The sequence below is a fragment of the Festucalex cinctus genome, chromosome 3, assembly GCF_051991245.1.
Source record: "Festucalex cinctus isolate MCC-2025b chromosome 3, RoL_Fcin_1.0, whole genome shotgun sequence".
In the NCBI taxonomy this organism is placed as follows: Eukaryota; Metazoa; Chordata; class Actinopteri; order Syngnathiformes; family Syngnathidae; genus Festucalex; species Festucalex cinctus.
This window is the reverse complement of record NC_135413.1, coordinates 10,720,215-10,736,805: the sequence shown is the minus strand read 5'-3', so window position 1 is coordinate 10,736,805 and position 16,591 is coordinate 10,720,215. Positions and strand designations below refer to the sequence as shown.

General features: G+C 37.8%; 2 protein-coding genes across 2 annotated transcripts; both read right to left on the bottom strand.

Annotated features, from left to right (window-relative positions):
* Positions 1–6,020: 6,020 nt before the first annotated feature.
* On the bottom strand, positions 6,021–8,567 carry LOC144016674 (snaclec CHH-B subunit beta-like). Its single transcript, XM_077518005.1, has 7 exons — positions 8,491–8,567; positions 8,307–8,369; positions 8,179–8,206; positions 7,892–7,977; positions 7,619–7,753; positions 6,360–6,471; positions 6,021–6,288 (listed from the first exon to the last, which is right to left on the bottom strand). Exons 2-7 carry the CDS (start codon positions 8,367–8,369, stop codon positions 6,209–6,211), a joined length of 504 nt encoding a protein of 167 aa, XP_077374131.1. The 5' UTR covers positions 8,491–8,567; the 3' UTR covers positions 6,021–6,208.
* A 4,797-nt stretch (positions 8,568–13,364) lies between these two features.
* On the bottom strand, positions 13,365–15,612 carry LOC144016673 (lithostathine-1-beta-like). The gene is made up of 7 exons (XM_077518004.1): positions 15,576–15,612; positions 15,422–15,484; positions 15,304–15,331; positions 15,098–15,183; positions 14,832–14,966; positions 13,728–13,839; positions 13,365–13,656 (listed from the first exon to the last, which is right to left on the bottom strand). The coding sequence occupies exons 2-7, from the start codon at positions 15,482–15,484 to the stop codon at positions 13,577–13,579; spliced, it is 504 nt and encodes a 167-aa protein (XP_077374130.1). The 5' UTR covers positions 15,576–15,612; the 3' UTR covers positions 13,365–13,576.
* Between the last annotated feature and the right edge of the window lie 979 nt (positions 15,613–16,591).

Below are 16,591 nucleotides of genomic sequence, written 5' to 3'. Positions count from 1 at the left end.
AGCAAAAGGAGTTTTTCCACCATTTTATCTGTAGGGGCAAATTTCTATCTGGCAAACGTCATCACTGATCAAATGTCTGAGGATATCTACTGGCAGCATCACATTTTTTAAATGCAGGCTAACATGTTAGGAAATGCCACAAGAATGTTAAGATTAAAGTGACTGCATGCGCATATTGCTTGGAAGGCCAAGGTCACCACCTTGGCCTTCCAAGCAATATGCGCATGCACTGCAAGTGAGCTGTTTTGTCGTACAGGAGTGAATCAATTTCAAAATTGCTTCATTTTACTGCTATCAAATCCTGCTTTTGGTATTGTAAGGTACCAGTCACCTACAGTTATGCTTGGAAGGTGAAAATAGTAAATCACTACCGAATAATGTACGTATGGCATGAGAGGCTTTAGAAGTTTTACACAACCAAAATGTCTAACAGAAGAGTTTTTTGTGTTAATATATATTTGGCGTTAAACTGTGGAAGAGTTTGGACTTATACCACAAGCAATGTCAAAGCATCCATAGCGTTAAAGCATCTTCCAAACATATGACCTGGACACAGTAGCAGGAGAGCAGGGCTTTGCTTTAATTGCTCAGTCACTGACTCTTGGTATATGTTATTGAATATTACCATTGTTGGTGTGTAATTATTGCTGAAATATACTGTACTCTAAATCGTACCTTTTTTTTTTTATTATTGTGATAGTAATTGTATGGAATGTTTCAGTTTTCTTAACTTGGTATTTGCACTAGTAGGACTTGTATGGAATATTAGGGAAGTGAAAATTGCATGAATGGCGTGTATAGTAAATGCAAGATTTGAGCAATAAAGGTGCACGTGGTGATGACATTTTTGCCGTTGCCATATCTTCTGTTTGTATTTGTTAGAATGTATTGCACTGTTTGGCTTCTTGGACGATGAGGTGTATATTTTCGTCCATAATAACTGCTCTTTACGATAAGTGTCCTTTGGTAACGAAAGCAATACACCGGAAAGCTGCTGAAAAACCTTGGCTTACAAACGGTATATTGAATTCAAATAAAAAATATATATATTATATAAAGAGTTTTTAAAAAAGAGAGCAACTGAAGCAGAACTAAAATACAGGCAAATAAAATAAACTGACAAGAATGATAAGATTCTGCAAAAAGTTGTATTACAGTAATTTAGTGGGGGAAAAAAACAAGGATAACATACATGGAAACTACTGAATGAAATTACAACAAATAAATCTTTCTGTAAAAAAAAAAAAGATATCTGAATTATTTCATAACCTCAAACAATGAGACTGGAAATAACATGACTATGGCTTCAAAGGACTTCAATGAATACTGTATTTTGTTCACGTTGGTCCTGATTTAGCAAGAGACATTATGTACTCAGGTGATAGAAATCAGATTGAAAGTAAAACTATACGAGTTACTGAAAGCATGTTCTTAAATAAATAAAAGGGGATAAAAAAATAAAAATAATAATAAATAAAATAAAATAAAATAAAAATAAAAAAGGTCAATCAAATGCCAAACTAAAAAAGTAAGTCTTAAGCCTCCTCTTAAAAACATAAATATTCTCTGCAGACCTGATGCTCTCCGGCAGGCCATTCCATAGGTGAGGACCATAGTGGCTAAAGGCAGCTTCACCATGTGTCTTGGTCCTCACCTTTGGAATAGTTTAAAGGCCACTGCCAGAAGACCTCAGAAGCCGCGAGGGGTAATAGGGTAAAAGCAAATCAGATAAATAAGATGGGCCAAGACCGTTAAGACATTTAAAAACTAATAAAAGCACCTTAAAATCAATCCTGAAACGCACGGGGAGCCAATGCAGCGATTTTAAAACTGGTGTAATGTGCTCCCGCCCTCCGGTCCCCGTCAGCACACGTGCAGCTGAGTTCTGAAGGAGCTGTAGGACTGAAATATTCTTTTTGGGAAGACCAGAGAGCAGGGAATTACAATAATCTAAACGACAAGAAATAAAAGCATGCATCAGCACCTCCGTGTGGGCCTGTGAGAGAAACGGGCGGACTCTGGCAATATTCTTAAGATGGTAAAAAACGATCTTGGCTACATTTTTAATATGATGATTAAAAGTAAGCTCAGAGTCAAAAAGGACGCCCAAATTCTTTACACATTGCGTCGGTTTAAAATCTTGTAGTTTAGGTAAAAGTTTCTCTCTCTGACCTTCAGGACCGATGACTAAAACCTCTGTTTTGTCCTGGTTGAGCTGCAGGAAATTTTCTGCCATCCATGACTTAATATCTAAAATACAATTTAAAAGGGTATCAATAGGCCCCATGTCATCAGGTGACACGGCGATATACAGCTGTGTATCATCATCGTAACTGTGGAAGTTGACGCCGTGTCTCCTGATGACTTCCCCAAGGGGAAGCATATAAAGATTAAAAAGTAATGGGCCTAAGATTGAGCCTTGGGGAACCCCACATTTAATTTCATGGGTTTCAGAGGAACATGTATCCATACTTACAAAGAAATATTGGTGTGTGAGATAGGAATAAAACCAGTTAAAAACTGTACCAGAGATGCCCACCAGGCTTCTAAGTCTGTTTAATAAAGTGTGGTGATCTACTGTATCAAAGGCAGCATTTAAATCCAGTAGCACCAAGACTGTAAGCTTTTTCATATCTTCATTACACCTGATATCATTTAAAATCTTTAAAAGGGCAGTCTCGGTACTGTGGTTCATCCTAAAGCCAGACTGATATTTCTCTAAAATATTATTTGTAGCCTATCTAAAAATGAATTCAATTGAATAAAAACAATTTTTTCTAAAATCTTACTTAAAAAGGGTAAGTTGGATATAGGTCGATAACTATTAAAACTGCTGGGGTCCAAATTGCTTTTCTTCAGAAGGGGCTTCACCACCGCCGTTTTAAAGGCGGCAGGAAAGACACCCGTCTGAAGAGAGCAATTGACTATAGTTAAAATCTGTTCCTCAAAAAATCCATAAAATTTCTTAAAAAGTGATGTGGGAATCGGATCTAAAAGGCAGGTTGTTGGGTTGACCTGGGAGAAAACTCGACCAAGTGTCCTTGCATCAAAGGAAAAGAAAACAAGAAAAGAGAAACGGTCTTAGCCAAGGTGATGGATTTCTTAAATCAAACCAACATGGGACCCACAATCAACCTAGTTTGCACCAATTTGTACTAGGGCGAAGGCCTGCAAAGTTGCACTTACAGATGGGGTTGGTCTGAGAAGCAGGACCCTGGATGGAGACTCGCCAAGCCCGTTTGAAGAAGGGATGAAGAAGGTTCAGTTCAGAAGAGGAGCAGAATTCGTCCGGCTGGCCAACTGAGCTTCACGGGGTCAACCTGTTGGCTGGGAAGAGGCCCTTTTTGGTTGAGGCCTCAGGGTGCCTGGAGAGGCACCGTCTGTTTGAGCCTGTGCAGGGACCAAAAGCAGCGTGTTTCGCCGCGCCTGTCGCAACACGCGATGGCTTCCGTGCGTTGCCGTGTGCTGGAGGTTAAGCTAGCTGGGCTAGCTCTTTGTCTGGCAGCCGCGCCCGATAGAGAGTGGGGGGGGGGGGGGGGGGGGGGCAGCAGCCGGGGAGAGCAGGAACAGAAGGGCCAGGGGCCCACAAGAGCAGAGCCAAAAGAGCAGCGAAAAGAGCGGGAGCCAAAAAGAAGCAAGCAGGGAGCGTGCTTTTAAATTGGGAGGGCGGCGGCCTCCACACCAGGTGGTCCCGACTGACCAAAGTGGAAAGTTACCAGCTCGGAGAGGGTTTTGGTAGAGACTAATCAGATTGAATCTGGATCCCATGTTTGTTGAGATTCTAAGGTCAGAACTCAATCAATGCAACACGTACAATTGAATACCTCAAATGAAATGTTACCTAGCTTACACTGTTAAAACGCGCATACACATGAAAGTTTAGTGGAGAATCTGCCACTGCAATGGAACATTTTCATGACATTTCATGGAGTCAACATTTCACAAATGGCAAACATAACATTTCATAATTCATTGTTCTGTTGCAAAATAAGAAAGTCAAGTTTCTATGCAGGCTTTTACTGTTCTGATTTGTGTGTGTGTGTGTGCGTGTGCGCGTGTCAGTCAGAACATGTGTGGCTGTTTGTGGGGGGATGTTCTTGTCCTCCCCACCCCCCACGGTGGCATGTCCAGGACACAGGAGTGGAGTTCCTTTGGAACTGAGGTTGCAAAAAGGTACAAGTGGCCGATAATCATTAAATTAGTGTGCTTTTATTAATTTAATCCTTATTGATTTTTTTTCCCCTCCTTATTACCATCCAGGAAACATGGAACTTTGACTTGTGTATTATTCAGTCCCCAACTCATACAGTGTCTCACTTAACACTTAAACAAACATTTAACCTGTATCATTTGTCATTTCAGTTTATTTTCAACAAAGACTGAAACTTCAAGTTTTCATTTTTTTTTTCCCCCTGCAATTTGGTTAAATTTATCATAAATGAATCCTAAATTTGGGCTAAGTTGTTTGTATTTTATTTATATCTCTTTTGTTAGTGAGTGAGTAGTTAGCACGTCTGCTTCCCATTACAGAGGATGCCGGTTCAAGTCCAGGTTTTGGCCTTCCTGGGTGGAGTTTGCATGTTCTCCCCGTGCTTTGTTGGTTCCCTCCCACATTCCGAAAAACATGCATTGTAGGTTCATTGGAGTGACTAAACTGTCCCTCGGTGTGATTGTGACTGTCTATGGTTGTTTGTATTTATTTCAACAGATTTACTCCAAGTACTAAGATGTATTGGGTTAAGAGTTCAGTATAATTAAGTGCAGTCAAATAGAAAAAGTTAATACAATTACTTATTTCATATAGGTCATCATTTAATGTATTTAACATTTACTTAATAAGCAATGGCTGTGACCTAATTACAATAACTACACATTACAATATTACAGTAAGAAACTTTATAATTGAGTTTAGTAAGAGTTACTTACCGTAATTTCCGGACTATAAGCCGCAACTTTTTTCACACGCTTTCAACCTTGTGGCTTATACAATGATGCGGCTAATATATGTATTTTTTCTAACGGCAGCCAGGGGAGCTCGAGCTAAAAAGGTAAAATTGAGACAGGTGGAATATATGTGTCGAGGAAGACGGAAGTTTAATGTAACTTCGGGCTTTGTACGTCAATAAAATTAGCATGAACAGTAGGGATGTAACAATAAAGGCATGTAACAATAAAGGCAATATCGTGATATCAAAACTTCCACAATATCATCGTCGTCATGTCCGCAATATTTAAAAGGAACACATCTGTTAAAAAAAAAAGTCAGGTTGATTTCCAGTTGTGCAGTTCTAGCACCCGCTAGTGGCTAGTTTATTAGAGCAATTTAATTTTGTTAGGGATGTTGTTTCCTTCTGTGTTTAAAATCTATGCTAATTATCAGATGAAGGGAAGCCTAATTTGCTTAGGAAGCGATCAATGTGTGCTTGCATGAGCAAGTCAGTGGCTCAATATTGTTATGAGAGATTGTAGGCAGTTATATGCATTGCTGTTTATGTTTGAATTAAATCTCATGTGCAAAAACAGATTTATTAAATTAATAATTTTAAAATGGAAAAAAAAGGTGCAAATATATACATTTAAACAACTCAAAATGAGGATTAATAATCTTATTTTTATTTATGGTTATGCCAATTTTGTATTTGTGGAGTGTAATAATTGAAATTGTAATTGGATTTTGATTAATTGGGCAGCCCTATTTTGAACCATTCGAAGGTTTTATTCATAGCCTTCATTTTTAAGGCTATGAATAGATGGTAGGCTACTTCATTTATATAGTGCTTTTGTGACAGCTATAAGGCTGTTTGACAGCGCTATATAAATAAAGATGACTTTTCCACCGGATTGTGATCTTGAATTGATTGTGTAGGCTTTGTGTAGGCTGCTTGTGGATGTAAAGTGCCATTTTTGTGCCCCACTCAACTTTTCATGCCAGAGACGCCACTGTTTAAAATATTACGTTTTAAGCAATCGACTCAGTAAGTTTGAAAAGCAGTGTGTAAAAAAGAAAATAAAGACAATCATTTTGATGCAGACAGATCCCTTAATTTACTACAGAGAAGCTCTTTGATGTTACACTTGAAGAAGAGTGAAGAAAATCAACGTTTCAGTAAACCAAAAAATAAAAACATATTGATTTGATATTGTCTCATTGAGTCGTCATGATTATGGAACTTCATTTTGACAGATGGAATAACAGCAAGATGAGCGATTAGTGGATGAAACTGTGTGCTTCCTTGATGCAAACATATTCGTCATCGCCTGTGCAGTCCGCAGTTGACCATCCTCCATCTGTAAGAAATAAATGTTTACATATGATAGCATTGTATTCTTATCAAACGTCATTCACTGATTTCACTTACCATCCTCATCTAACACGACACAGTCACCGGTACCGTCATTGGGCTCCATAGCTCCAACAAAGTTAAGAAAATTCTCAACACTGCCGTCAGTCCAGATGAAGTCGTCGTCATCCTGGAAGAAAAAGTGACATTTCAGCGAGTTACACAACGATAATTTGCTTGGATTTGCATCTGCTGTTTGTTCGTCACAGCCTAATCCATATAAATTGTGTTTCAACATTAGGATCATGCAGTATCATTATGACACCGAGTCAAACTGGAGTTTGAGGTAGGAGTGTGGCGCACAAGGTCAGGTGATTGGAGCGTTAAATGCATTATTCCTAAGGGGGAAAATTTCACGAACAACTAAAATCCTCCCTGTCAATATTTAACAAATGTCAAATTCTAAGTGTAGCTTGATGATGTGTTCCAGTGTGTTTTCCCGTCATGAAGTCCTAAGTTAGTATTATTATGAAAAGTGTTCATACTGTGCCTTAATATGTAAAAATTCTTTTATTTTGATTAAATATTTCATAATGATTAATTTAACAACGTCATACTTTTTAAAAATAATGACATTTAATTTATTTTCAAGGTTTTATAAGATAAGAAAACGTTGTTTTACAAAGTCAGTTTTTATTTCATAATGTCCTTTTGCACAATGCTCTTTTTTTACATATGGCGTTTTACAGCCAAATGACTTGGTCTATCAATCAAATTACATGAGGCGGAGCCAGTTACGTGATTGACTGAGTCCCTTATACAGACATGAGCAGCAGCACTTGCAGGAAAAAGGAAGAAAAAGGGAAAAAAAAAGAAGAGAAAAGAAGAAAAGAAAAAGAGAAAGAAAAAAAGAGAGAAAAAAAAAAAAGGAAATTCTGAAATAAAAACTGACTTTGTAAAACAACGTTTTCTTATCTCATAAAACCTTGAAAATAAATTAAATGTCTTTTTTTTTAAAGTATGACCTTGTTAAAATAATCATTATGAAATATTTAATCAAAATAAAATATTTGTTACATGTTAAAGAATAGCACAACACTTTTCATAATAATACTAACACCTCATTTTAAAATATAATGACCATATTACATAATTGTCTGATATTTATCAAAAGGATAGTTATTTCAAAAAGGCCTTTTTAGTTATTGAATTTTGACACTTTTGGGCTTCCATAAACTCTGTATTACATTCCTTTTTATGTGGTCGTGGCAAAAATACTTCTGCTCAACACAAGACACATGCTTCAATCAGAACATTTGTACTGGTCGTCGTTTTACCTCAATTGCATCATGGAGTCCAATCCAGGCCTTATCATCACCATTGTCACCCGCGAAAATCAGTTGTTGAACAACTGCATTTTCCAGGTCATTGTGGATGGAGACCAGATTTCCACCAAGAATGTTGCAGATGGCCTGATGGCAAAAATGAGCGGAAACAATTTCATTTGACTCGTTCAAAACTGCCAGGCAGTTGAGTCGGGGCCAAAATGGTCAAGCACCAGCCAGATGGATCAGTGACTGTAATAACATCTAAATTGTTGTCTTCCATACCTCGGCATCTGCAAACGTCCTCTCTTCCTCTTGGTAAATGTAACAGTGACAGTCCACCTGAGTCCAGTCATCAGGGCAGGTAACAACTGTAGCACAATTGTTAAGCATTATTATTATTATTGTTATTATTGTTATTATTATTATTATCATCATTATTGTTATTGTTATCATTATTATTAGTATTAGTATTTTCATAAGAAAAGGAAGCAAACAAACAAAGAAATATGATGTCAATGGCAACAAAAGTTGTTCATCGGAAAAGGTGTTAATGAGTCACAGCAACCAACCTTTTGTAAATTTTGATGGGAAAGACCACTTTGAAGAAGAAAAACATGGTTAAAATAAGACTGAGCATTGAAAAAAAAACAAAAACAATACATCAATTCATCAAAGGACAGGTGAGATTTTGACTTACGACTCCAGTCAACAGTCCACTCATCCCACAAAGGAGGAACAACGAGCGAAGAGCAAGTGCCATCTGTAGAATATTTTTAACAATGAAAATCAGCATTTCATTTTCATTTGTCCCTCTGAACCAAGAATGCAGTAAACATTGAAAGAGTCGCATGAAATTGAGTTTGACAAGTATGAAAAGTTACCTTTGCAGTCGCGAGGTTTAATGCCGAGGTTGACAATGACAAATTCTTATATATGTTGGGTTGGCAGTCATGGAATGTTCGATGTGTCATATGGGGCATTAGACTAAGTCCCACAATTAGCATATATACAAGTTGTGTAACCTGATTTTTTGTTTTTGTTGTTTTGAAAGGACCCTTTATTCTACTGCTCTGTCTTTGACAAACAGGTTTTGGACCAGAGTGCATCATCAGAAACCCAACTCGGGGACCAAGGAGGGATATTTGAATAATTCATAACATGTTGGCTGACTAATTATTACAGTACATCCGCTTCATAGTTCTTCGGTATTTGGATGGCATCCAAGCTTCAGCCTCCCCGCGTGGAGCTTACGTCTTCCTATGCGTGTGTGAGTTTTCTGCAGGCGGTCTGGTTTCCTTCCACAAATATGCATCTTAGGTGATGAAGGTTCGAAATAAGGGATGGGCAACTTATTTTGCAGAGGGGCCACATGAAAAATTGTAACGCTTAACGAGGGACAAGCCAACTTGCTCACCTCAACTTTGTCTTCCGGTAAATTATTTTTAATGTCTTTAGAAAACACATTTTGTCTTGTTTCAATGAACTTCTACATGTGTTGTTTTAAAGTGCTTTTTAAATCAATAAAGTTGAGTTGAGTGTAGATGTTATGAACATGAAATACAAATTTTATATGAAATAAATAAGGGTCATTAAAATGACATGTTCAGACTATAAAAATGGGAACAATTTTGTGTACCAATCGACAACTCATATAAGCTGTTTCTAATCAGGATCCAAAGCCAATGGCTAGTTCTACAGTTTCAAGTCCTTCCGACATCGCTTTGATGGTTTGGCGCAGGCTATGGCCTCTGATTCCCAGGTCTCTCAGCAGTCTGGTGGTAGACACAACCTACCACATGTGCTCTGTTTTCTGTTGTGCTTTAGCAGCTACTTCAGTAGAGTATAGTTCACTGGGAAAAAAAAATAAATAAAATTCATGTAGTTGGTACGTAAAGCTTAAAAGCAAGGCTTTTTATGTAAAAAAAACAAAAACAAAAAAGTTTGTTCCTTGACCACATTTTAACTTTTTTTTAATGAGTTGTTCTAAATTACAATGAAGAAAGCAGTCTTAACTCAATAATATGTTGATTCTGAACAGACAATTTTGCCTTGACTGTGTATTTAAGGTAAGAAAACGTAAACATCTCAGAACCATCCTTTAAAAGCGGATTACAAGACGGATGTGCCTGGACAGCAGGACAAAAGCGTCTTGTTATTGACAAACACGAAGACGGTAAATGTCACTTTTGTAATAAGGTGGTATCAATAAATGAAAGAATAAAACAAATGTGACATATGATAAGCGCACTTTAAACAGAAGAGGAGAATGCGTAGAAGAATGGTGGTTGATATAATAAATATTTAAATACAACAATCAGATGATGTACAATAGCTACTTGTTTCAATTTTTGAGGACAACTGGACTGTATACAAGATTTTACTATGTGCGACAAAGCAAAAGCTTTGCAAAGGAAGTCATGCTCCACATCGGAATGACACTGCCAGGTAACCAACTGATTATAAACACAATTGTTAGTTATGGTGCTACATTAAAAACAATCCAACAAACAATGAATTAATAAAATGGGGGGAATGAAAACAAGTGTGTTACTACTACCAGACAATAATTAACATCTAACGTTAACAATAAAAACGTACTCCTACTTTTTTTCAAGCTATTATAATAATATATTATTGAGTTAAGACTGCTTTCTTCATTTTAATGTAGAACAACTTATTAAAAGAAGTTATCAATTGTAATAATGTGTTCATGGAACAAACATTTTTTATGCACATAAAGCCCTTGATATTAAGGTTTACCAACTAACGCCATGAATCTTTTTTTTTTTTTTTTTGTTAAGAGTATCCAAGTTTTATACTTAACCTTGTCAGTCACAGTCTGTTCCCAAACGTGAGAAAGATATGGTACATAGGGTGACAAGCACAAGGACACTCAAGAAGATAATTCAACGGGATCAGTTGCATACAAAGCAAACAAGTATAATTATCATCACGGTGACAGGTAACATTCCATCCTTTCGTCTCTGACCCAATGGAAAACAAATGATGACAGGTGTGTCATCAGTAAAAGTCCCCGAGGATCATCAAATTACTCTGTCTGTTGCTCTTTATTCTCTTCCTGGTATAATTTATTGGGCTGAATCGTGAAGGTGAAGACATACAACAGAAAGTCTTTCTTTCTTTCTTTCTTTCTTTCTTTCTTTCTTTCTTTCTGTTCATGTTGTCCTTGGAGCACCTGCTAGCATTTTTTTAAAGGACAATGCACAGTCGGGTTGCCAACCGTCCCTTGAAATACGGAACCGTTCCGTATTTAGAAATTTAAGTATGTGTCCCGTAATTCCATGAAAATCAAAAATAGTCTTTAAAATGTCAATGGAATTAATGTGACAACTTACGTTAACGTTCAAACGACTTCCTGCTGTGTGACCAATGAGCTGACAGCACATTAACCATGTATATGATGTCACAGAATCCGATCATCTTACTAGTCGATATAATGTTGCTTGCGGAAGTACATTGTAGAAGAGCGACAATCCAACCGGTAGAAGTACTACTCCGAAAAAAGGCAGAAAAATACAGAGAGGACTGGGAAGCAAAACAAATGGGTTGAGAAAGTGCAGGAAAAGCGCACTGCACTGTCTGCTGGCCAACTTTTACCATAGCTCCGATGGTGGACTGACTGGCCTCAAGCAACAAGCTTCCAATGGTGTAGAACACATGCGGAACACTGTGCAAGGCACATTTAAACTAGAGAAGCCCCCCAAAAGATTGTTGTCTACCAGACAACGCCAGCGATAGATATGGGATGTGAAGAATGTTTCTTTAACCCTCTGATCAAGGTTAGGATGGAAATGTGCTATGAATATCTGTGTTGAATGGAAAACAGAGTTGATTGACAAGTACAATGTTAGAGCTTGTCTACGAGAGGAGAACTCGTTTTTAAGTACTGTACATTAAACTTGTTTTATCAAGATGTTGCTTCAATTCCAGTGTTACCACTATAAAAACTACTGTGCTCACTGACGAATGAACTCCATTTCAATAAATCACGTGATCGATGTCCGTGCATCCCGCGGCTGGCCCGGGGTGCTGAACTGATTAAACGGGGGAGCATTTAAACGGCAGATCGGAATGGATAATGTCCCGTGTAAACAGGTGACCAGAGATCTTTATTCGGAATAATTTCAGTCGGAATGACTAAAAGGTCTCCATGTAAACCCGGCTAATGTTGAAATATAAATTGTAAAATAGGCTGTCTCCACACAATGTGGCATTGAGCTGTTCTTAAGTTGCAGGATGAATGTTGTGCTATTTCTTGTTTTATATTAAGGTATACAGTTAAGCAGGAAAGGTTTCTGTTTGAGAGATATTTATTTTGATGGAGGCCAGCTAGAATAGGCTCCAGCACCCCCGCGACCCTTGTTAGGAATAATCGGTTCAGAAAATGTATGGATGGTTGGAAGTTAATATTAGTTTTACTCAAGTAAATTTCTGGATAATAACTTTCCACGTGTTTATATTAATTAAATTAATGAAAGTATCAAATTAATTATAGACAAAATATTAACTTTTTATTGCTATAATGGGCTAAATAAGTCAAGTATCCCTTTAACTTTTTGCTGCTGAAAATGTCTCAATGAGTCAAGTATCTCTGCCGACATCTAACGTGGCATATTTAAACCATATTTAATATTGTAGGCAAGTGACACGACGAGAGGGGAGGACTCAGGCGCAGGTAAATAGTTGGCCACAAAAGGCTGTAGTTTATTTCGCACGGACAGAAAACTCCTCTACAGAGGGACAAAACGCTGAACAAAAAGAGCTCCAAACTGGAGAGGCAAAAAGGGCACTCAAAAAAGGGGACAACAAAAAGCGCTTCGCTAGGGAGGAAAACAAGGGGCAAACTCAAGGCGCAAGGCAAAAACAAGGACTGTGAATCAATGACTGTGATGACGCTTCCATGCACGGGTTGTGACACTTCGGCAACTGCAAGTGGTGGATGATGGTTATTTATTGGCTGGGTAATTGGTGGCAGGTAGAGACAATCATGGGCGTGGACCGGTAATGAGCTGTGCAGAAGGAAGGGCAAGTGACCTGAGGTGAGAGGGTGGTTAGTAACTTTCAAAATAAACAGGAAACGAGTACAAAATAAAAGCATGATCCGCCACGCTGGTGGCGGCGTGACAGCAAGCAAGTTAAGGTGGTTGATTCCTTGAAGTAGAACCCAGCTCCATTTGCCTTCATCATCTTGTGCCACATTCTTCCATTTCCTGGGGACCAACATTAGCAACATGCCCTCATTTATACTGAACCGGCCAATAACCATATTTGCTGCACTGCTTTGGACTCCAAACAAAAGTATTCTTTGCATAATCATAACTTCTATCAATTTCCACATAACTCAGAGTTGCACATATAATTTTATATTGTACTTATATATTTGGAGGATTTTTATAATCACTTGATGACCACTTTCATTATTGCAGTTCATTGTTAATGATATTCGCATATGATGAAATTCCTCTGTTGTTTTTTTTGTGTTTTTTTTTTTTTTTTCACCGTTGTATCAAAGGTGAAGGCTGTGTGTGTTTTGGGGGATGTTCTGGGCAATGAAGGTGACCATCACATTTTGTCATACTTGGAGAAAACGTTAATAGGATTTTGCATGGTTGTCACCTATGACTGCTTGCACTGTTGTTATATCTTCATTATAATGAATTAAAAATATTGAGATTTAAAGCAATCGACTCCGTAAGTTTGTAAAGTGTGTAAAAAAAGAAAATAAAGACAAACATTTTGATGCAGACAGATTCCTTTATTTAATAGAGAGAAGCTCTTTGATGTTACAAATTTGTTGTCAATAACACTTGAGAAAGACTGAAGAAAAGCAGAGTTTTATTAAACCAAAAAAATAAAAAGACACCACAAAAGTTTGATATTGTCTCATTGAGTCGTCATGATTATGGAACTTGATTGTGACAGAAGGCATAATAATAAGATGAGCAATTAGTGGATGAAACTGTGTGCTTCCTTGATGCAAACATATTCGTCCTCGTCTGTGCAGTCCGCAGTTTCCCAAAGTCCATCTGTAAGACATAAATGTTTATGTATTACAGCATTGTATTCTTATCAAACGCCAGCCACTGATTTCACTTACCATCCTCATCCATCATCACACAGTCACCAATACTGTCATCAGGCTCTCCACCCCCTGTATTAAAGTTAAGAAAATTCACAACTTTGCCAGAAGTCCAGATGTAGTCGTCATTCTGGAAGAAAAAGTGACATTTCAGTGAGTTACACAACGATAATTTGCTTGGATTTGCATCTGATGTTTGTCACAGCATAATTCATAGAAATGGTGGTTCAACATTAGAATTGTCATGTTCCATGCCCGCAGGCTGTGCTCTGTTTTCTTTTGTTGTTGTACTTCCAGTGTTAGCCTGACCTGTGGTGGCGCCATTGAGACTGCACAGCTGCTACTAATCAGCAATTGTCTTGTTTATTTCACAGTCAACTTCAGCCACAGTCTTTTGTCGGACTATTCACTTGCCATCCACCAATGCACAAGCCTAGCCTCGACTATTCTTCGATCTCTGCTTCGCCTGTACTTCGATTTTGCCTTGCCCTTGTGAGTTTTATAGTGTAGTGATTTTTTGTATTCTGACTCTTACCTTTTTGTGTAAGCACTTTCAGTTGATCTCCTTGCCCATTTGGTGCAAGCCTTTTTGTTAGTTACTTCCACGTTGTTACGTGCGCTTTTTGTTACCGTTTTTTCCTCCTTGCTTTGCAAGCGATTTCTGTTTGGATTTTTGTGTGTGTCTATTTTGGAAATAAATTTTTGTAAGCTGCTCTGTTGTTCACGTTTCTGGGATCCACACTCGCGTCATAACAAGAATCATACAGTATCGTTATGACACTGAGTCAAACGGGAGTTTGAGGTAGGAGTGTGGCGCACAAGGTCAGGTGATTGGAGTGTTAAATGGTTTTTCCCTGCGGGGGGGAAAAATGGATTTCACAAAGAACTAAAATCCTCGCTGTACATCTTTGACAAATGTCAAAATGAAAGTGGAGATAGATGATGTCTTCCAGTGTATTTTCCCCTCATGAAGTCCTAACCCCTACAATTGGCCAGCAACCAAATGGCAACAAGCTTAAGTCTGGATGACACATTCCTTTTTATGTGGTAGTGGCAAAAATACTTCTACTCAACACAAGACACAGGCTTCAATTAGAACATTTGTACTTCTCAATGTTTTACCTCAATTGCATCATGGAGTCCAATCCAGGCCTCATCATCATCATTATCACCCGCGAGGATCAGTTGTTGAACAACTGCATTTTCCAGGTCACTGTGGATGGAGACCAGATTCCCACCAAGTATGTTGCAGACGGCCTGAAGCAGAACAAGAAAAAGATCAAATATGTCAGGCAGTTGGTGATATACTTTGACTTTGGGACAAAATGTTCAAGCACCAGCCAGATGGATCACTAACTGTAACAGCAGTAAACTATTGTTTTCTATACCTCGGCATCTGCAAAGGTCCTCGGGTCATCTTGGTAAATGTAACAGTGAAGGTCCAACTGAGTCCAGCCTTCAGGACAGGTAATGTCTGCAGCACAATTATATATTATATTTTCAGAAGAAAAGGAGACAAACAATGTGAGGTCAATGATAACAAAACTACTAAGTTGTTCATTGGAAAAAGTGCCACTGAGTCACAGCTACCAACCTTTTTTAAATTTTGATGGGAAAGACCACTTTGAAGAAGAAAAACATGGTTAAAATAAGACTGAACATTGAAAAAAAAAAAAACAATACATCAAAGGACAGGTGAGATTTTGACTTACGACTCCAGTCAACAGTCCACTCATCCCACAAAGGAGGAACAACGAGCGAAGAGCAAATGCCATCTGTAGAATATTGAGAAATATTTAATATTTTTAATATATACAGAGATATATTTTTTTATATAAATTGAATTTGAAAAGTATGTAAAGATACCTTTGCAGTCGCGATGTCTAATACTGAGGATGACAATGACAAATCCTTTTATATGTTTGGATTGGCTGTCATCGAATATTTGATGTGTCACATGGCACATTAAGGCGAAGTTCCACAAATGCCACTTAACTTTGACAAACAGGTTTTTTTGCCCTTGTAGATATTACCTTGGTTTCATAATTATATTTACTGTTTTTTTTTCTTTCAGATATTTAGTTAATTAAAAACATTCGGTATACTTCAATGTGCTACTTGTTTTCTTCTGTGTAATATGCTTACAGCAAATGTTGAAATAAATAAATAAAATTAATTAATATTTACTCAGTTAATGTGTTTAATTTTAAAAGTGCTAAAAACGAGTAAACACAGGAGAAAGAGAGAGAGAGTTTCTAAAATTTGACATGTTAATTCTTAACATAAATTATAATGGACATTGTATATAATTACATTATTTGTGCACACTAAATGACTCGGATTCGAGTCCAGGCTCCGGCATTTCTGGGTTTAATTTGCATGTTCTCCCCGAGCCCGCGTGGGTCTTCTCCGGGTACTCCGGTCTCCTCCCACATTCCAAAGACATGCATGGCAGGTTAATTGGGCGCTCCGAATTGTCCCTTAGGTGTGCGTGTGAGTGTGGATGGTTGTTTGTCTCTGTGTGCCCTGCGATTGGCTGGCAACCAGTTCAGGGTGTACCCCGCCTACTGCCCATAGCCAGCTGAGATAGGCTCCAGCACCCCCCGCGATCCTTGTGAGGAATAAGCGGTCAATAAAATGGATGGATTTACACTAACCACTCGTATAGTAGTGTGCTTTTATTAATTTAATCCTAATTGAATTTTTTCCCCCTGCTTATTACCATCCAGGAAACATAGAACTTTGACTTGTGTATTATTCAGTCCCCAAGTCATAAAGTGTCTCACTTAACACTTTAAACATTTAACCTGTATCATTTGTCATTTCAATTCATTTTCAACAAAGACTGAAACTTCAAGTTTTCATTTTTTCCCCTATTTGTT